At 46.3% G+C, this 22,421-nt stretch overlaps 1 protein-coding gene across 1 annotated transcript; it reads left to right on the forward strand.

The window, feature by feature from the left end:
- Positions 1-6,408: 6,408 nt before the first annotated feature.
- Positions 6,409-7,431, forward strand: F5891DRAFT_948535 (putative serine/threonine-protein kinase vrk; the record flags this gene model as incomplete). Its single annotated transcript, XM_041374817.1, has 2 exons — positions 6,409-6,747; positions 6,799-7,431. 2 exons carry the CDS (start codon positions 6,409-6,411, stop codon positions 7,429-7,431), a joined length of 972 nt encoding a protein of 323 aa, XP_041228089.1.
- Positions 7,432-22,421: the final 14,990 nt, after the last annotated feature.

The raw sequence follows: 22,421 nt of genomic DNA on the forward strand, positions 1-22,421 counted from the left end.
AAATGCCAAAAATTGCGGCAGTGCGTATCAGGTGCATGGCAATGAATAACCAGACAGGATGTATCCTAGATTTGTGGATAACTATAGTAGATTATGTATCATAATTTATGGATCATTAGCCACTTGGATATATCATTCTACCATAATGTGGTGGCTAGCTTTTCTTGTACCTTGCAAATTTCATTCCATGCTTTTCACACGGTCTCTCATATATACCACTCTTGTCGTCCCATTTCTCTAGCTTTCAGCTGACTAGTACTTTTCATACATGAGTTTTGTAACCCCACTGGCAGTCGCAGTTTATTACAGTTCTATCTTTTCACCTTTTCACCTTTTCACCTTTTCACATTGTCACATATGCTTACCAATTCATTCCATAGTATTCTATTACATTCTATCGTACGATTCCAGTTCTCTTTTTCCTATTCACTATTCATATTCACTATTCATACTCAAGCTCCGCTTCAATACTCTTATATATACCTTACTCTTTACGCTTTGTATCTTTAACTTGACCTACGCAGACCAGGGCCTGCAATCTAGCTTCATCTTCATCAGAACATTGACTTTGACTTTGATCCTTGAAATGTTAAGATGTCTAAACAACGCCGAGCGTAACAAAAGGTCAAGTTAACATCTTTAGGCACTGTTACTGGTAACAGGTGCACGAACCAGAAACCCACGACGTCTCACCACAGACTGAACCCACCAGGTTTCACCTGGAGCGACTCTAGACAGGCTCTTGTAAAAACAGAAGACGACGACACCTGGACACTAGATGAGTGGAGAACTTATTACGACGGATTAGCGCCCCAAGGACAGCGCTGGAACTTTTGGACTGAATCTTACGAAGATATACCAGCTCCTCCCCTACCGAACCCAACTATCCAGAACGACGATGAAGACGATGAAGACATGCCTAAAGAAATCGGCTCTCTTCCCGAGGTCTTCAATGGAGACACTAGCAAGGCCACCGCTTGGTCTTTACAGATGGAAGCATACTTCCTTCTCAATGAAGAAGTATACAATGAGGACAAGAAGAAGATCATCCTCACGTTAAGTAGAATGACAAAAGGAGAAGTGGCTAAATGGGCCGAAGGCAAATTAAAGAGGGCAACTATTGACACCTCAGTCCTTCATTCCTATGACGCATTTACTAAGAAGTTTAAAGCCACCTTCTATCCTAAGAACATCATCAAAACCTCCATGAGGCACATCTCCACCATCAAACAGACCGGCAGCGTCACTGCCTACGCCTCCCTATTCCGCACCATCCTCGCCGACACCGGCATTGAAGAAGAAAACACAAAGATCCTGTTCTTCCGCACCGGCTTAAAGCGTGAGCTAGTCTCCACTATCCTAGGCCTTGAGAACATCCCAGACACCGTCGACAGCTGGCTTAGTAAAGCCCTCGACTTCGAAGTAAGGAGGACACTCCTGAACCCACCAGTCATGGGAAGGGCAAGAGACCCCTATGCCATGGATATTGATAAGATGGAGGCAGGAGAAGATGATGATGGTGAGAAAAGTACGAGGAAGACTTACCTCATGCCACAAGAACGTGACTGCAGGCGCAAGAACAGCCTCTGCTTCAAATGCAGCAAGAAAGGGCTCGCCAAAGATTGCCCGAACCATCCTACGGTAACTACCGCTAGGAAGACCCAGACTAACTCCGCATCTAGCTCCAAGAAGGACAATGCCGAATACCAGGAGTTTCTGGAATGGAAGGCGTTTAAAGCACGCCAGGTAAAGAAACCGAAGAAGAAGGAAGAATCCGACGAAGAAGAGGATTTTTAGAACGGAGATATGCACCGGTGTCAGATTCTCCTAGAGTAGGACTTTTAGTACAGAGCATTGGCGATCGTAATTCTATGCGTATTCCACTTACCAATTACTCTTCTAAGGTCGAAAAAACCATCAAAGCAGCTGCACTGATCGACTCAGGCGCTGAAGGCGAGTTTATTGACTGGACATTCGTCCGTCAAAACTCTATCAAGAGTCACAAACTCGATAAGCCCATACCCGTACGAAATGTGGATGGCACGCTTAACAAAAATGGAAAAATTACACGGTACTGTAATCTCTCTTTCCTCATCTGCGGAATTCCCATGCGAACGCACTTCCTCGTCACCTCCTTGGGAGGGGAAGATGCAATCCTTGGAATGGGATGGCTAAAGAAAGAAAATCCAGGTATTAATTGGACAAAAGAAGAAGTCCATCTCCGAGAACGAAGCATCAAACCGACTATACAAGAAGTCAAAGAAGAAGACGTCTTTTTTGACGCACAGGAAAGTTTAGATGAGGAGTGGGATCCCGCTAGCAAAACCACTCCAGAATCCTTTTCTCATGAAATCCCTAACCTACTCCCCACCAAAGACGACACTGACGAAACAGATGTTATAGATCCCGATGACGTCCTCATCGCCTACATCAAAGGCGAACACGTCATAGGAACATTCTCTACGGGAGTATCCAAACCTCCCCTTACTAACGAACACATCCCTTCAGACCACCGGTATTACTCGACTTACGGCACCCTAGTACGAAAGGCACAGAACACATCCCAACTGCTCGCTCAAGAATTTTCCAAACCCGTTAAGAAAATGTTCGAAGAACTCATCCCTGAGTCATTTCGAAAATATCAAGACATATTCGGAGAAGTAGCAAACGGTATTCTACCCCCGGAACGAAAATTCGACCACAAAATCGAACTCAAGGACTCTTTCGAACCATGCAAGTGCAAGATTTATCCGCTGAACCCAGCAGAAGAGAAAGCCATGAACGACTTCGTCGACGAACATCTCGCCAAAGGAACAATCGTACCCTCTGAATCCCCCCAATCATCACCTTTCTTCTTTGTAGGAAAGAAAGACGGCTCCCTCCGACCCTGCCAAGACTATAGATACATAAACGATCACACAGTTAAGAATAACTTCCCATTGCCGCTAATATCCAATCTTATAGATAAACTCAAGAACGCCAAAATATTCACCAAATTCAACATCAGATGGGGATATAATAATGTACATCTAAAGAAATCCGATCAATGGAAAGCGGCATTCGCCACTGCACGCGGTCTATTCAAACCAACGGTAATGTTTTTCGGCATGTGTAACTCTCCAGCAACCTTTCAATTTATGATGAACGATATCTTCGGCGATATGCTTCAAGAGGGATGGGGAATCATTTATATGGACGATATTCTCATATTTTCAGATGATTACGAAACTCACCAGAAAAGAACACACAGGGTACTTGAACAACTCCGAGAACACCGCCTCTATCTAAAACCAGAAAAATGTACATTCAACATCACAGAAATCGACTATCTTGGTATGATTATATGCCCCGGCTCGGTAACTATGGATCCCGCTCAACTAAAAGGTATATCCGAATGGAAAACTCCCACGAAAGTGAAGGAAGTCCGATCATTCCTCGGATTCGCTAACTTCTATAGACGATTCATTGCCGACTATTCCACGGTGGCACGACCCTTAATCGATCTCACAAAGAAAGACGAACCCTTTTTATGGACCGAAGAACGCGAAAATGCCTTTGAAAGACTAAAACAAACCTTTATGACAGCACCTATTCTTCGGATCCCAGATAAAGCCGCACCATTTGCTATCGCAACCGACGCTTCCCTTTATGCGACAGGAGCTGTGCTCCTTCAGAAGAATGATAACGGAGATTGGTTACCATGTTCCTTCTTATCTCAATCCTTTAACCCAGCTGAATGAAATTACCAAATTTATGACAGAGAACTTCTAGCAATCGTCCGTGCCTTAAAAGCATGGCGACATTATTTACTCGGTTCTCCTTTCCCTGTGACCATACACACTGACCATAAAAACCTCCAATATTTCAGGGACGTACAAGACTTGAACAGACGCCAAGCACAATGGCAAACATTCCTTTCTCAATTCGAATTACGTATCCAACATGTACCGGGCAAAGACTTAGTCATTCCCGACTTATTATCTCGTAGAACGGATCACCTTCTGGTCGATACCGATGAAAAGGACAATATTTCCATTCAACTCTTACCCAATTCGTTGTTTATTAACACCATTGACACTTCTCTTACGGACAGATTACGTATTTCATCCGCTATTGACCCAGTAGTACAGACAGCGTTAAAAGCGCTTACGGACCCAGAAACCCTACCTCCACTCCGTTCGGCTCTTTCCGACTGGAAATTGAGCGATGGAATTCTTCTATATAAAGGACTTACTTACGTACCCCCCAGCGATATCCGCCACGAACTCACTACTCTTCATCACGCCTCCCCCACCGCAGGACATCCTGGACGTTTTAAAACTCAGGAACTCCTGTCCCGCGACTATTGGTGGCCAGGTCTAGCGACCTTCGTCAAGAACTTTGTAGAAGGATGCAGTATTTGCCAACAGAACAAAGTAAACACGCATCCATCTCACCCACCTCTCGCTCCTATCCCTCCTCCTATATGTAATTGACCTTTCGCTCATTGCTCAGTCGACCTCATTACCGACTTACCCCTATCCGATGGATTCAACTCCATTATGGTCATGGTAGACCATGGACTTTCGAAGGGGGTAGTTTTCACTCCTTGTCTCAAAACGATCGACTCTGAAGGAGTCGCGAACATTTTCTTTTCCAAAGTTTTCTCTAGATACGGACTTTGCGATAAACTTATATCAGACTGCGGACCCCAATTCTCTTCCAGATTCCAACTCGAACTCGGAAAACTCCTGGGATACAAGAACTCTTTATCCACTGCCTTCCACCCTCAGAGTGACGGAGAAACTGAACGAGTTAATCAAGAACTCGAAGTTTATCTTCGGATCTTCTGCGCTAATGACCAGACTGGTTGGGCTGCTATGCTTCCTCTTGCCAAATTCGTTCATAATTCTCGGCACCATTCCGCACGCAGCACTTCCCCTTTCTACCTCATGATGGGCTATCACCTGAAACACCTTCCCGATTCACATCCTAAATCCGACATCCCTAATATTGAATAACGCCTACTTATTCTAAATAAAGCATGCGATGAAGCGCTAGCCGCTCATGAACTCGCTCGTAACACCATGTGTCAACGAATCACGTCTAAATTCGTACCATTCTCTTTAGGCGATAAAGTTTGGCTCGAAGCCAAAAATCTTCATCTCGGATATCCTAATTGGAAGCTCGCTCCGAAATGCGAAGGACCATTTACCATCGTCCAAGTCCTATCGCCCATCACGTATAAATTAAAACTCCCCTCCCAATGGCATATCCATCCTGTATTCCATGCTGCATTATTATCTCCCTATAAAGAGAATGTCATACACAGCCCTAACTTTATTAATGCACCACCAGACATCATTGACGGAGAAGAAGAATATGAAATCGAAGCCATCATCGGTCATCGCGGCTCATCATCTAGACGGTCTTACCATGTTAAGTGGAAAGGGTTCCCTAGTTCCGAGAACGAGTGGTTGACAGAAAGACAATTGGGTAACGCTTCTGATGTTCTCTCTTCTTATAAATGATCGCAGCGACTTTAAACTTTTGTAGTAATCTGGGCTTACTACCCTTAAAACGGGGGTAATGTTACAGTTCTATCTTTTCACCTTTTCACCTTTTCACATTGTCACATATGCTTACCAATTCATTCCATAGTATTCTATTACATTCTATCATACAATTCCAGTTCTCTTTTTCCTATTCGCTATTCATATTCAAGCTCCGCTTCAATACTCTTATATATACCTTACTCTTTACGCTTTGTATCTTTAACTTGACCTACGCAGACCAGGGCCTGCAATCTAGCTTCATCTTCATCAGAACATGGTTGATATGAGAACTTCTTGCTGATATTATAAACAATACTACTGTCATTGATCGAAGCCTATTTTACCTGCGCAGCTTGGACACTATAGCTAATGTGGCCTACTGCACTGGAATGAAACTGGAGGCCTACCCCTGATGTTATCGGACCTTGGCCCATTACACTGGGGCCAGGTGAAATTGACGCCTGCTGCGGTCGTGACATGCCTGTGACGCAACATATGTGATGCAACAGTAGTCATGTCACGGTTCGGCTATGGCTGGCTGGGCTGGGCTCTTACCGATTTCCCAGCGGTTCGGCGGTCCCCATGAACCAAGTCACCTATGTGCGACTCGGTCTGGTCCGCAAGCCACCTGGACCAGCACAAACCAGCACAAGCCAAGAACATGGGAACAACAGCTTGAGCCGGCCTCAAGCCACCTCAAACCAGCTGGTGGGGGCTGCGTCACGGTGGTGAATTTCATTTTCAAGCTTTCTTGTTCCAACCTCAGGCTCCCACTATTTGGCTAGATTCACTGTCTATTACCATGAACAAGGTCCCAGTTCAAGTGGATGGTAGATTTAGGCTAGGAGATGTTTTAGGAACTGGCTCATATGATATGTACTATGTAGTTATTTATTGTTCATATGCTGATTTAGATCTACTTATAATATACCACTTAGCCGTTGTATATTCCGCATGGAACATCATCAATGATGACCGTGTTGCCCTCAAACTTGAAACTATTGTTGACCACCCATCTTCTATAGAGCGTGAATACCACATTTTGAAGCAACTTGAAGGCGGAATTGGCATCCCCCGCACCCTCTGGTTTGGTAGAGAGTCAGTTTATCATGCTATGGTTCTTGAACTTCTTGGGCTATCACTCCACCAACTCTTCCTCGCAAACAATCGAAAATTCAGTCTTCCCCATGTCATGAATATAGGAGATCAGTTGGTCAGTCGTTTGGTCTGAGGTCTTTGCAAATAGGTTGACTTACTTTCCTAGCTCTCACATCTCGAGTACATCCACTCGCATAATTATGTTCACGGCGACATCAAACCGCAGAACATCTTGATGGGTCTTGGAAACTTGAGGCACACTGCCTTCATCATTGATTTTGGTATCACAAAGACATACTGGAACACTAAAACTGGTGACCATGTACCATTTCGCCATGGTCGAAGTCTCTCTGGCACTCCTGCATTCGCCTCAATTAACAATCACTTAGGAGTTGAGCCAGGTCGTTGTGACGATCTTGAGTCGCTTACCTACATGTTAATCTATTTCTTGCGTGGCTCACTTCCATGGTTAACCAGTGATGATGAGAAGTTGTCTGGTTCTACCATACTCGAGCGCAAAGCATGTGCTACCATTGTGGATATATGTCAAGACATCCCCGTTGAGTTTGTGACTATTCTAATCTACACTCGCTCTCTCACATTTGCAGAAGATCCCGACTATGATCACCTTTGTTCAATACTTCACGATCTTCATGCCTCATTGCCTGCACCAGCCACATCCATGTTGGACTTTAGCCAGCTCCGCAATCCTGCCATACACCCCCCTGACAAGTGCTGTGTGGCTAAAGCAATCCTACCATGCCCACCAAAGGAAATGTGCAGATTGACTCGCGTGTGAGTAGTCTGTTTCTTACATCTAAGTCTTTGAACTGAAGCTTAGCTTATTTGCAAGGCTACACCCGTGTAATGGCTCCCCAAGGCGTGCTGCATCAACTCCATGGCAGAAACAGTAACCAGTTACTGAATGATGCTGTTGAATAACCATACTTGTCTGTACATACGATACATATAAGCATGGAGTGGGTTGATCCTGCTGTACATATTACATAATATGATAAATAGCTGTATGTGTCATGTCACGCACTGTAATGCACGTGCAAGTTGCAACTGTAACATTCTTGAGTTTGAGTCCCTTATCAATCACCCTCTATCCATTTTACAGGCTGATTTTGACGGTGTTTTGTTAGACTGGAGGATGTCATTCGCAAGGCTCATGGACATAGCCTCTTCTCCAGCACTGATGTCAATAAGGGCATCCAGGATGCAGACCTCATTTTTGTATCTGTCAATAACCCGACCAAAAAGAGCGGTGTTGGTGCTGGCTTTGCTGCAGACTTGAAGTGAGTTTTCGATTTTGTTGTATCGGCCCTTCCGTTATATGATTGTGTGCTGATGCAACTGGAGCTCAGCTATGTCGAGCTTGCCACTCACCGTATCTACTGTGACTTCATTTACCCAAGAAGAGGATCTGGATGAATGAAAGCATCCTGGGCTAATGACACCCTCAATCAAGGGACCTTTTATCAATATATTCATCCGACTGTGATATAGAAGGCTACATGGAGTCGATTCACTTCGGGTATGTCCTAAATTTTTGCCCTTCAGATTGTGCTCATCAATGTGCCCCGGTTTCACCCTGTGATATGGACTTATGACTCAATCCATGCACTGCCTTTGGGATTTACCACTTGGTGCGTGCATTGGCGTTTTCTGGGGTTTCCCCGTAAGAATGTTTATATAGACAGATGATTCTGTCGTTGTATTGTCACCACCACTACTATAAATGCGAGGCCGTCGACGTGGGGAAAACAAAGCCCAGGCAGCTGCTGTCGTTGCCTCTACTGCTGCTCCAATCCCTGTTGCTGCTGCAGCAGCAGCAAACACTACCACTTTTCTAAACCCTCATTGGCGACAACTCCCTGTTAGGTACAGAACCAGCGGTGCAGCTCATGCTGGCTCAGATGAGGGCGAAAGCTTTGACATCGAGAATATCTCAGGGGATGAAGATGAAGAGGAACCAGGAACCAGGAAATCCTCCTGTGCCCACTGTTATCGCACCGGTGGACTCTAATCCAAGCCCGCTACAGACCATCATGAGCACCGCCCGGACCGACCCTCTGGCCACTGGCAATCTCAAGCAGACTAAAGGGCCAACTGATATAGCTCATTTCTACCGGATTGATCCTGATACTAAGGTCAAAACTTGCGCCCCTTGCGTGTAAGTATCATACCTGCAATCTTTTGTTATTTCTTACACCCTCCACCAGAGCACTACATGAGATTGATGAGACGCACAAGGTCCAGGTATACGCAGGTTCGACAGCCAGCTCAGCTCCCCATAATCATGCTTTCGTTTACCACACTGAACTTTATCTAGAAGCAGCAGAGCATTTTGGCTGGCGCATAACGATAAAGGATCTGAGTGAACACTTTGCTGAAGGGTGGACACTCACAATGATTCGTGAACGGCTCAAGAAATCACCTTGCACGATGCAATTGCTTGGCCCTCCACCTAACCAGGGATCTGGTGCCTCGCAGCTGGTGGGAACCAACTCTCCAGAAGATGCAATTCCAGACTTTACGCTTGACGAGATGCATTGCCAAATTGTGAAGTTTATTGTTGCCGATGACCAGGTGAGTCGCAGTTCACCCTTAAAGCCACCATTAATAATCACCACTAGGCAATAAACATCCTGAATTCAGATGCCTCATCCGTCTCCTGCACCCAGAAATTAGTGAGACTAGCCTATTTCACCGCTCGAAGGCCCACAAAATGGTCATCGAGCAATGGCAGGAATACTTCCTGGCCTTGAAGAAAGACCTTTCTGTAAGTGCATAATTACCGACAGTCCTACAAAGTATCTTATCTCTTTTAGAATGCACAGGGCAAAATCTGCTTCACGTCTGACCTGTGGTCGGATTATAAGCTCCGGCCATTCATGGCCATAACAGCTCATTGGATTGCCAAGGCCAATGCGGATTCAATGCTCATGTTAAAGGCAGCCCTCATCGTGTTCCATCACATCCCTGGCAGTCACGATGGACAATATTTAGGTTCCATGATATTGTACCTGCTTGATCGTGCAGAAACTACGACCAAGGTCAGTACTTATTTGTATCATGTTGCTTGCTCTGACGTTGTTTAGACTGGGCATTTTACTCTCGACAATGCATCCAACAATCATACTTCAATGCAGGAGCTTTCAACCCTACTTGGGCAATGCGGGATTGATTTTGATCCTATTGAACACAGGGTACCGTGTTTCCCACACATGATAAATATATGCGTAAAACATATCATTGACAAATACACTGCTACTGACTTCTCCACCGTAGACGATACATGGACAGTCGAAGATCAGATCATCCAGAAAGTAGATTATGTATGTCTAGGCAGTGCAAGCTAAGCCTCTCGAGCAAGCCAGGAATGTCGTGCGATTGATTTGCGCATCAAATCAGCGGTGCAACAGGTTTCGGGACACCATCGTTAGGGGTAATGAGGAGGGGTGGTTTCAAGATGACAAGGGCGGGCTTACACAGCTCCCGGTCATAGAACTCCTCCTCGATGAACCTACTAGATGGGATTCAGTGTATGTTATGATAAACTGTCTGTGGACACTCCACCAGGTGAGATGCCACACCATTAAACATATATCATAGACTAATACTGGCTCAGGCGACAACCGCATTTTTCGATGCTTGGACTCAGCGCAACATATCTGAGAAAAGATTGAGTGAGATGTATTGGCAGTTCCTCCAGGACCTGGAAGTGATCTTGGAGGTAAGTACTAACACATTCGAAATACATGATCCATTTTACCATTTCACACCAGGCACCCCATGCCGCCCAGCAAAAGCTCTCTAGTGAAAGCACTCCATCACTGAGCCATGCCGTTCCAGCATTTGAAGAAATGATCAAGAACTGGGAGTCTATTAGCCTGCATGCTGTCTTGTTACTTAAGGGTCTTATATGAAAGTTGTGTATAATGACAACACAATTATACACGGTGAAGACTTCTTGCCAGTCCTTAAGTCCACGGTCTCCGACTTTTCTACTTCGTGGGAGGTAACGTGGTGAGTTCTTGGGAGGATTTAGTTTGTTGTCCTCTTCTTGTGTAGTCTTATATGAAGTTGTTGTGGAATGTTCTGTGTTCTGGATAAATTCGTTAGGTTTGTTTCAGCCTAGCAGGTCGTGTTTCAACCTATGAAAGTCTGTTTCAACTTTGTCGTCCTTAGATGTGTCTCACTTTCCGTTGAAAGGGAGAGTCTTATGAATACACGTAAAGCTTAGAATGAGAGCTGTTCAATGGTTATATAGTCAACCCCTGTAAGGTAGTATATAACCTAGAGTAGAATAACGATAATGAAAGTTATATAGTCGACCCCTGTAAGGTAGTATATAACTTTAGAATAGATAATGATATCTTAGATTACCTCAAGGCACTTATATTGGCCTGCACTTTTAAGTCTTAGTGGTCTCACACGGTTTGAGATAAGAGTCAAGTGGGAGGATTGTATTTCATGGGTGAAAATGGGGTCCTTTTATACCTTTTGGGAACCCCCTTACTAAGCATGATTAATCAGATGGATTGGTAAGAATGTGGCTTACAAACCAGGTGATGAATCAGCTTATTACTAAGTACATTACAAATACAGTGTAATCTTACAAAGAAATTAGAAACCATGACAAACCATGACTAAACATGTTGAGTCATGTTAAATGTTGTTACAAAGCATGGCCAATCATGACTAAACATGTTGAGTCAGCTTAAATAATGTTACAAACCAGAATATTTCCCAGTCACATGATGTGATGACAAATAAAAGCTGGTGCCTGAAAGAAGCCAAATACAAATAAACAGTCAGAAATAAATAGAGATACAAAACTTGGTGGCTGAAAGAAGCCAAATAAAAATAAACAATGAGAAATAAACAGAAGGTCACATGCTTGATACAAATACAAGGTAAAATAAGCCTGTAAAGTGAGAAATAAAATACAAGACAATGAAATAAAGGAAAAATAGAGAGGTAACTTAGTGACAAAGGGCTAGACAGTCTCTCATATCTTCCTTATCACTCTCTATATATATCTGACATGGTATGAATCACATACCATGCATGACAACGCACCTCACTGTAAGCCTGTTGTTGACATAGGCTTAACCTGGGCGAGCAAATACACCGATCGGATGGGTGCAACACATGCTCATGCTGTCACTATGTGTCAGTCCCGTGTTTTCTTTTAATAAATGTTGATCTGATGATTACTTTTGTAGTTATTGACCCTGTGACACGGATGTCATGAATGAACAGTCACTGGGAGGAAGACCACGTTATCGATGTCAAGGAGTTTATCGTGAAGCTGGTATGTTTACCTATTATATGAGCACAACTTTCGACTGATTTGTTCTGCAGATGTGTAGCAAGAGAGCGGAACACTCTAATTCTGTGTTGTGTTAGGATGTTTGGCACCAGGGGCTTCCTAGGGGCCATTCTTAATTAGGGATTCAGGGTTCTGGAGGTCTTGGACCCAGTTGGCAGAGCATTTAGAGTAGCAGTTTCCCAGGGTAGACACACATTCCAACCATCACCTGTTTGGCACCCAGTGTTGAGGCATAGCCTCTCCACCTGGTGACTAGAGTGAGCGCACATCACGGCGATCTCTCTCGACGACCTTTGTCGACTCCGTAACATATCCGGATCATACGACAACAAAACCACGCTCAGACGCATAGTATCAGACAGCCAGCTATCACCCCCCAAAGTTCCAAATTCTGTTCATAACCTGACAATTCTCCCGCCAAAGACTCCTAAGACTAGCGTTACAACTGCTAACCTACGATTCGTACAACAGCGCCTTGTCCTATCGAAAGTTCCGCAATCACCTTTTCCACCCATTCCGAATTCTTCCACACCTAACACAAGTATGTCAACGACCATCACACCTCAGCCTAGCTTTTACGGAGATTACGAAAAAAGTGAGGAACCCACTGACTGGATCTGGAAGTACAAACTCTCTTTTCCTTCGACATCAACAGATTCTGAGAAGATCAACCGGTTTGAACTACAATGTGCCGCTGCCAGTCCCACTGAAAGTTGGTTTGCAACTTTACCAGCATCAGATAAAATGTCCTGGACCACATTTTTGGCAGCATTCAAACTTCGCTGGCCCCCACCGGCACAAGTAGTACTAACAGTCGCACAGAAGAAGGACTGGATCAAAGCATTGGTGCTGAAAGAAGACGAGATTGGCATAATGATAGAGGAGGATAGAGGAAGAGAATGGGGACATGTAAAGTGGGCGAAAAAGGTTGCAAGAATGGCTCAAGGATTTAACGACGCGCAATGCCACTTACCGGACATTGTACTGGAGAACACCCCTGAAGTTCTATGTGACTTCCTGTCGGACAACTATACCACCTGGACGGAATTCGAAACAGACGTCGCAAAGGTCTCTGCATCGCAGCTACTAAGAGTGAAGCAACGACTTGTCATGGAACGGAAGCTTCATGAGGATGTCGACAAGCTCCAGAGTCAGACAACAAATAATCACAAAGCAATGCCATCTACCATGCAGGTTCCGTACACCGCACCACCGGCCTACAGATACGGGCAACGTTATGGCAGTACATCTGCAGTAGCCCCACAATTGCAAGCAACCACATCCCTTCCCACATCTCAGACGCCCTCATTCCCCACATTGCCACAAACTCCCCAAACACCACAGGCTGCTAACCTGTTCGCATCCGTAGCCCCAGCAATGCGAGGCAATCTATTCTATGGTTACAGAGGGTATCCGCAGATGCCAACCAGATGTGGAGGCTCACCTGCAGAACATTTGAGGACCGCAGCCCAATACGCCACCATCCCGCACCATCCCAACTCAGAGGCAGGGAGGCAAGCTTACACTCAGCAAATACAAGACTGGCACACACAGCATGGATAAGATGCTATCCCCAACTCCCAACGACCTTATCCGTTGAAGCCAGGAACGTCCCCCATCGGCTCTAGAGAGTGTTTTAGCTGTGGTATGGCAACAATGCCATCGCATCAGGCCTACGACTGCCCCAATGAAGTGTTACCTTCCCAGGAGACTAAATGGTGAGAAACAGTATCATGCCTAGTCTCCAGGACTCTGGCGTCAACAGCCACACTGGGACCAACCGCAAATGTTCAATTCGTGGCACCCGCAATGAGCACATTACCAGCGCAATACCCAACGCCTCCACCCCAAGCTGCATACTTCCAACATCCTTATTTCACAGAGCCATACGACATTTACAACAATGCGGGAAATGAGTACGGACTGCAGTAGGAGGGGACCTACCTGCGGTCCCAGACCCAAATGATTTAGCTTTGCCTGCACCTACCGAAATCATAGGAGCAGACATGGAAGACAATCCCCCAACCCTTGATTCACCAGATGTCACATGCAGCATCCCACTATCTGAAACCACGTCAGCCTTCACATCGCATTTTAGTACCTCGGCCCTCAATACCCCAATCTCCCAGATGCAGGATGTGTTGAATGATGAAGAGAGCGTTGATGAGTTCATTGTACCCACAATCGAAATCACCTCTCCAGGCATTCAACAGGAACCGGTATCAGCCACGACACAGGAAACTGACTCGTTCTTTGAGGATCTTCCATTTTCAGACTTGGACTTTAGCTTCCTTTCTATGCCCAATTCCTCTTCTAGTACCTTCCCACATGTTGAATCGCATAATTCTACGCCAGACTCCCATGTACAAAGCCCGTGGATTGTTGTACCTAACCCAGTAGAGCAAAGCACCTCGATCGATAGTCCCATCCCTACGCTAAGTCCTGTATCTACTTGCGAAGCAATTCTACCTTCTAACTGTCACTTGTGTGCAAATGATCAAGCACCTGTTGATCTTTACACTATCCTAGAAAACGAGAAACTCAATCGCATGTCGGAAAGCACTCCATTTATCGCCAAAGTAGTCCTGTATGGACCCGGTGCAAAAGCAACATGTTTCAATGCAAATGTCGATGATGGAGCAATGGTGAACGTAATGGACCTGAAGGCCTTCAGAGAGGCATCGCACAAACTCAACAAGCTCACACGATCACCACGCATCCTCCAAATGGCGAATGGCACCGAGGTACCGTCACATGGAGTATGGACGGGAACATTCCAGTGGAACGGGGTCAAAACCCGCACTTCATTCGAAGTCTTCGATAGTAGTGGTCTTTGGAACTTATTGATCGGGAAACCTCTCCTAGAGCAATTGCAAGCCTAGCATAACTATGCGAACGACACCATAACCATACCAGCTATGCCCCAACCGTATATAATTCATAATATTGCTAATTCATATATAGAACTCGAACCCAGCCCGTTACACGACTCTACCTCAGTACATAATCAAAAAGAACCAGAACCCCATGCACATACTATGAAATCAGAAGAACCAGAACCTCAAGAACGTAATATAGAACCAGAAGCACCAGACCATCAAGTACATAATGACAGTGCCGTCTACCTAACCATTATGGTTCCCACAGACCCTGAGCAAAATACTTCCTCCCTTAGTCCACCAGTAACCACTAACGAACACTTCATCTTTATTGTTTCCCCGCAGCACACAGATCAACAAATAGACGCTTATACGGTGTAGAAACAACAATACTGAGAGGAACAAAGAAATGCTCCTGACTGTATCTAAAAAGTTGTAGGTCGTGCGTTGCCTAGTCTGCGATACTTGAGATGGCAAGTGCATTCGACCCTAAAGGGGAAGCAGGTGCAGCGGAGATCTAGAGGTATGCGCTTCAGCGAAGCGCGAGAAAGCGCAGGTGCGCGCAAGGTACGAAGGCGCGGGAACGCGCGCGCGTATTAGCGCGAAGCGCGGGAAAGCGCGCGCGTGTAAGCGGAAATAAGAGAGACTAAACTTATGTGAAGATATAAGCAAGATAAAGGATGTGAGATGTGTTGTGCTAATGAATAGATTTCTACTGCGACTTTCTAAGTAGTAAGTACTAGGTAAAGTTGGGTGAAAAGTAAGGTTGTACTGCTGGCGCTTATATAGCGCGCCTAAGCGCGCTCATGTGGAGCCGAAGCGCTACCGAGTAGGTATGTAAAAATATATATGAGTGAGAAACTATGATAAAAATAAAGGTGGAACTATGCTAATAAAGGAAATGGAAATATACGCACTAGGGAGCTTGGTGGACAGTGGATGGATGCATCTGGATGGCTGGCGCTATAGGGCGCGCAAGCGCGGGAACGCGCGCGCGCGTATACATCGTGAAGCGCGGGAATGGTGCGCGCATGGCGCGCGTTGCGCGGGAAAGCTGCGCGTCATATAGGAATCACTGTGGATGGTACACAGAGTGATGCTGCGAGTTGGTGCTGTATACTCCCTAGTGTAAAGCTGTCATATCAGACCATGAGACACACGAGTCTCTACATCTCCCAGGGACTTTGAATTCTGAGTGTCCCCACTCAGCGCGCGCGTGGTGAGGATTTTGCGTGATAGTATGCGAGTGCGATGCCTGTATGATGCTTGGGTTGTTGGGCGATGAATGCGCGAGCATAGGAATTATCGCATGGATGTGCGTGAAGCGCAGGAAGTTGCGCGCATGGTACGCGCGAGGCGCGAGAATGTGCGCGTGCTATGCGTGAAGGCACAGGAATGAAGCGTAGCATGGTGGATTGCGAGGGTGACTCTGATGTGAATAGTGTGCCATGGGTGTGGGGTGATGATGCAATTGGCGATATGGATGTGGTGCGCGAAGCGTGAGTGAGACGTGCATGTACAGCGTGAAGCGCGGGAAAGCGCGCGCGCACAAGGCGCGAGAATGCGCATGAGTGTCACATGTGTTGTATGCTGTGAGGACCTGTTGTGCAATGATCCTGGAGTCCAGTATGCGTGCGTGGGTGTGATGTGAAGTGGCGCGGTCCAAGAGCAATCCAATCCATGTCCAAACCAAGTCCTGCTAGGCGCGCTAAATATTAGATGGTAAGGTTTGAACAGTGTGAGTAAAACTATATGTGAAAATGCGAAGGAAAAAATGGTAAACTTTGCGGATGTCCTATCTGACTTGTCTTCTTCGTGCGGCTGTCGACATCTACACCTTCCTATGAGCGAGGCACAGGAAGCGCGCATGAGGCGCATGGGCGCGGGAATATTGCGCGCCTATGCGCGCGTTCTAAGGTAAAAAGGGCATGGTGCCGCGTCATGCATGTGAAGAGAAAATATACTATTGAGCTAGGCGGGCACAATCTAAGGTTGTTTTGTTGTTTTTCTTCTATGTTCTTCTAGGTGTTTCCTATATGCATATATATCAGTGTGTTATTAGTCTTTTGGACGGTGTTATAATGAGAAAAAATGAGAATGAAAGAGCGCTGGACGAAACCCAGGGTAAAACGAATGATATCCTATGAACAGTGATGGTATATCTTTCTCTTTGGTGCGCCACTGAAGCGCGCGATCCTCCTCCTTGAGCGCGTGACTAGCGCGCTTCGCGTCTCTTGCGAGCTGACGCTTTACTCAAGGTAGGGTTGGAATGAGCGAGGCTGGCGCGCTTGGGGGGGGCTTGTAACTGGCAGAATGAATTCCTGCACAACGCGCTGCAGGTTGAAGGCGCGCCAATGGGGGGCGCTGCAAGGGGTGTAGGGGCGCCCTACAAGCTGATAGGATGCGCGTGATGTGCGCGCCTTGGTGCGATTTCGTGCGAATTTGATTATATTGGCCGAACACGCGAGGAACGGCCATTTCTCTGCAAATGTGTTAGTGAGAAATGTATATAGTGTGGAATTAGGCGCAAATGTTGCGCAAATGGGCTGTAAGGGTGGTATATCAAGGCGCAGAAGGTGCATGGGTGAAGGAGAATAGTGCGCATCAAGGCGCGCAGGAACGAAATTGACATGGTAAGCAAAAGTGCGAAGAATGCGAATAAATGTGGAAATTGCGAAGTTAAAGATGATGATAGGGGGGTTAGGCGCGTATGTATGTGTAAGGCGCGTGCCTAAGTCGCGCCTGGATGACTGATTGTAATATACCTTGTGTTGAATGAAAGAAATGCAATTTAAAAGGGGAGAAGTGATAGAAACGCGATAGTGCGAAGACTCTGCTTGAATTATGAATGCGCAAGACGTGGAAATGCGCGCGCGTATTGCGCGATGCGCGTCATCATGGCGCGTGAACAAGGGGTGGTGCGAAGATGAACCTAAAGTGTTTGGAAGCGTCATATAGCTCCTTAAGAGCTTTAAACATGAAAAAGACAAAAAATGCGAAACAAGATGAGGAAAAATATACCGTGCCTCTAGGCGTGCGCGTTGCGCGTCCTCAGGCGCAATATGGTGCGCCTGAGTCGCGCCAGGGTCGCCTGAGACATGCTCTGCTTGGTGGTTAGATGGTATGATGCATGGATGCTTTACCGGCGCGCAGTAGTCACTAGAAGCAAAAAGCGCGATGTGCGCGTGATCGTGAGTGACATCTGGAATTTCCAGAGACAAACTCTGGTTGATGCGAGGTGTGACTTGAGCTTCTGGTGCGGTAGGAGGCTCCTCTATAGGCGCGCTAAGGCGCAATAGATCTTTAGGGTCATCCCTAACCTCTGATGATGCGAGTGGTGATAGCGGTGATGGCGATGGTGCGATTGGCGAGGTTTCTTCCTTAAGCGATGTGATAGCGAGGGGCGAGCATGTTTCTAGCAGTGCGTTAGTGTGCAATGGATATTTAGAGTCATCCCTGACTACTGGCGAGGTGATAGCAATAGGCGCGCGCGATGCGATAGCGATAGACACACGCGATGCGATAGCAATAGGCGCGCGTGTTTCAACTGGCGCGTTAGTGTGCAATAGATGTTTAGAGTCATCCCTGACTACTGGTGATTCGATAGCAATAGGCGCGCGCGATTCGAGCGATGGCGCGTTAGTGTGCAATAGATGTTTAGAGTCATCCCTGACTTCTAATGATGCGATTGATGGTGATGATGATGCGGATTGTGAAGGAGATGGTGCTGATGAGGATGATGGTGAAGAGGCGCCTGCAGTGCGCGTCTGGTTGCGCTTCGTGAGCGCGCGCTCGAGTTCGTGATCTAGAGTGATACAGTCTGGTATAGTTTTGCATGCTGGCATAGTTGATGGTGGAGGTGTGTGTGAATTGCGCGAAGGCGCGGGAAAGGCGCACGCGCGAGGCGCAAGAATAGGAACTGGTGGCCTTTTGTCAAGTGCAACTTCTGAGGGTGCGCAATAGAAGAGTCCTGCTGTCGCATTAGTACTGGTGGTCGTATCCTGGGTTGCATGGCTCGCGTGATAGCGATCTTGGCACTTAGCCACTGGTGCGCTAACTGGCGTGTTTGGCGCTATAGTGGGCGCGCTAATTGGTGCGCTTACTGGTGCGCTTGGCGCGGGAAAAGCGCGCCCAGATAATAGGAACTGCGCAGCTGCAAAGACGTCCATAAATGGGTATGGGTCGTATGGGTGGTGGTCAGGGAACTTGATCATAAGGCGCAAGCGGATTTGCGCCTGAGCATCGCTAGGGATTCCTTCCATGAATAAGTGGTCGCGTTCGGCCTTTCCAATACGGTCTTCGTCCATGAGTGGCTGCATAATCTTCCTGAATGCGCGCAGGTAACTGCTTAGTTCTGTGCAAGAGGGCATTGGTTTGTTAGCGTATTCGCGCGCGATGGTGCGCAAGTCCGCGAGCACGTAGCGTCTTTTACCATCCCATCCAGGATACATTACCTTCACCTCATCTAAAAAGGCGCTGTAATTATCTACTGCCGCTTCTGGCATGCCTCCCCATAGTTCTCGATCGTCGCGCTCAAGGTAGCGGATAATACCTTTGATGCGGTCAAGTCCTTGGAGTCCTGCATCATCAGCGAGCTGCTCATAGGTGTCAATAAACTCGGCAAGGTTGTCTGTAGTGCCATCGAACTTGGGCGCGTTTGCTGTGCCGCGGATGGGCATTCTGAAGGGCATTGAAGCGCGTGAAAGGTGCGCGCGCAAGGCACACAGGGGTGGGAAAGCACGCGCGCAAGGCGCGAGAATGCGTGACTAGAAGTTGGTTAGCTTTTGAATATGCAAAGAGATTGACCTTTATGCGTTAAATAGTGTGAAGTGCGAGAAAGGTGCGCGCGCGAGGCGCACAGGCGTGGGAATATTGCGCGCGCGCAAGGCGCGAGAATGCGTGACTAGAAAATGATTAGCTTTTGAAATGCAAAGATATTGACCTGTATGCGCGAAATGCGCGGAACTAGATCTTGCTGACTGCTCCCCTCGCGGTGGGCTCCAGTTGTAGAAACAACAATACTGAGAGGAACAAAGAAATGCTCCTGACTGTATCTAAAAAGTTGTAGGTCGTGCGTTGCCTAGTCTGCGATACTTGAGATGGCAAGTGCATTCGACCCTAAAGGGGAAGCAGGTGCAGCGGAGATCTAGAGGTATGCGCTTCAGCGAAGCGCGAGAAAGCGCAGGTGCGCGCAAGGTACGAAGGCGCGGGAACGCGCGCGCGTATTAGCGCGAAGCGCGGGAAAGCGCGCGCGTGTAAGCGGAAATAAGAGAGACTAAACTTATGTGAAGATATAAGCAAGATAAAGGATGTGAGATGTGTTGTGCTAATGAATAGATTTCTACTGCGACTTTCTAAGTAGTAAGTACTAGGTAAAGTTGGGTGAAAAGTAAGGTTGTACTGCTGGCGCTTATATAGCGCGCCTAAGCGCGCTCATGTGGAGCCGAAGCGCTACCGAGTAGGTATGTAAAAATATATATGAGTGAGAAACTATGATAAAAATAAAGGTGGAACTATGCTAATAAAGGAAATGGAAATATACGCACTAGGGAGCTTGGTGGACAGTGGATGGATGCATCTGGATGGCTGGCGCTATAGGGCGCGCAAGCGCGGGAACGCGCGCGCGCGTATACATCGTGAAGCGCGGGAATGGTGCGCGCATGGCGCGCGTTGCGCGGGAAAGCTGCGCGTCATATAGGAATCACTGTGGATGGTACACAGAGTGATGCTGCGAGTTGGTGCTGTATACTCCCTAGTGTAAAGCGCCATATCACACTATGAGATGCACGAGTCTCTACAACGGAAGCACTGTCCCATGTGGGAGCCCATGTGATCACCACAAATAGGAAGCCGTGATTATCCCTGAAGAATGATACCTCGTATGAAGAACTTTGCTTTCCAGTCCTATTCACAGGAACAACCTCCCCACTCGACAAGCAAGAGACAAGCGTCCCAGTGTGGCCAGTACTCGAGGACATAGAAGAACAGAACTTGGGGGAAATTCCTGAGTTCCCCGCACTAGCATCAACAACCAGCATTTATTCAAGACATACAAACCCATTCAATCCAATACAAGTAATGGAAATCTTGCAGCAGATTAAGATCGGAGATGATTCAAGTCCAGCACAACGGGATAAGGTGCGTGATCTATGTACAGAATTCGCTGATACCTTTGCCCTAGCCGTTGTCTTCTTAGATAGATGATCTATAGATAAACACCTATAAAAAAAAATATCTCCACGGTCAGCGATTCAGACAAATACCAATGGCTGATAACATGGTCGTTCGTGGGTGGCTGTTTACACTTCCCAAGCTATGTCAGACCACAGTACTTCTGTAAGGTCACCAACAATGCAGTCAATCCAACAAAAATGAAACTGAAATGAAATCACTCCAACGGTATGGCAGTGATTGAAAGACGAAAGAAAACTAGTCAACCCAACGGTATGGTGATGACAAAAAGAAACAAAGAAAAAAAAGACACCTCTTCAAACCTTCCTTCAACAACAATGCCTTGTAACAATCGTATCTCGAAAGAGTTGTGTGGAATTACAGCAATTAACCCCCTCAGCACAAACAGGTAGAATCAAAGGTCAAGACTAATCAATGCTCAGTAGAACTCTTAGCTCACTGTTGAACCTGCTGCCAAGGAACTCACGATGAGTATTAAACAGAATCAGGAACGGACGTCCTTGGTTTCAGTACCAAGTCCCCTATTCAACAACTAAAGTCTAGCAGACAAGGAAGATCCTGGCTCAGTATCACTACTCAGATGAGTGAGGTCAAGCGTTACTGTCAATCCCTAAAGTCTCCCCACTAAACTATTCGGAGTCTAGATGGACGAAAGAGAACACAAAAGCTTCTGAAAATATGAATGAAAGCTTAGCACTGAAACTTGAAAGAGAAGAAAGAGAGAGGATCACAGAGAGAGAGAAAAGAGAGAGAGAGCGAAAGAACAAAAAAAACAAAAACAAAAACAAAAACAAAAACAAAAACAAAAACAAAAACAAAAACAAAGAAAGAAAGAGAGAGAAAAGAGAAAAAGAGAAAAAGAGAAAGAAGAAAACTAGAAAATCAAAGAAGAAAAAAATAAAAAAAAGTTCTGTCGGTCGTTGAGCACAGTGAGCTCAAGGTCTTGATCGTCGTTGGTGGTGATGAGCTAAGGGTGTTGCTGAATGCTGATGCTGATGAGCGTAGGGGCTTGCTGGTTACTGAAAGTTGCTGGCTGACTACTGGTTACAATGACTTTGCTGAAGGTACTTGACAGCCCTGGTCACTGTTGTTGACAATGATCACACTTCACACACAATTTTATTCTGAAAGTGGGGCTTAAAAGCTCTCTTCTTTGGGCAAAAATTTGGGCCTTATATACAAAAAAAAGGGTGGCTGTGCTACGTTTTCCCGCCATCTATGAGGGGTGAGCTTAGTCAGCGGTACCAAAAATCATTTTGCAGGGGTTGCTTATGTTGCACCAAATGAGACCATAATTAGTCAGCATTAGTCAGCATGCTTGGGCTGAGTGTTCTGTCATCACTTGATTTGGATCAAAAGTCACCTGACTTAAGA

The sequence above is a fragment of the Suillus fuscotomentosus genome (genome assembly GCF_016647785.1).
Source record: "Suillus fuscotomentosus strain FC203 chromosome Unknown F5891scaffold_16, whole genome shotgun sequence".
Taxonomy (NCBI): Eukaryota; Fungi; Basidiomycota; class Agaricomycetes; order Boletales; family Suillaceae; genus Suillus; species Suillus fuscotomentosus.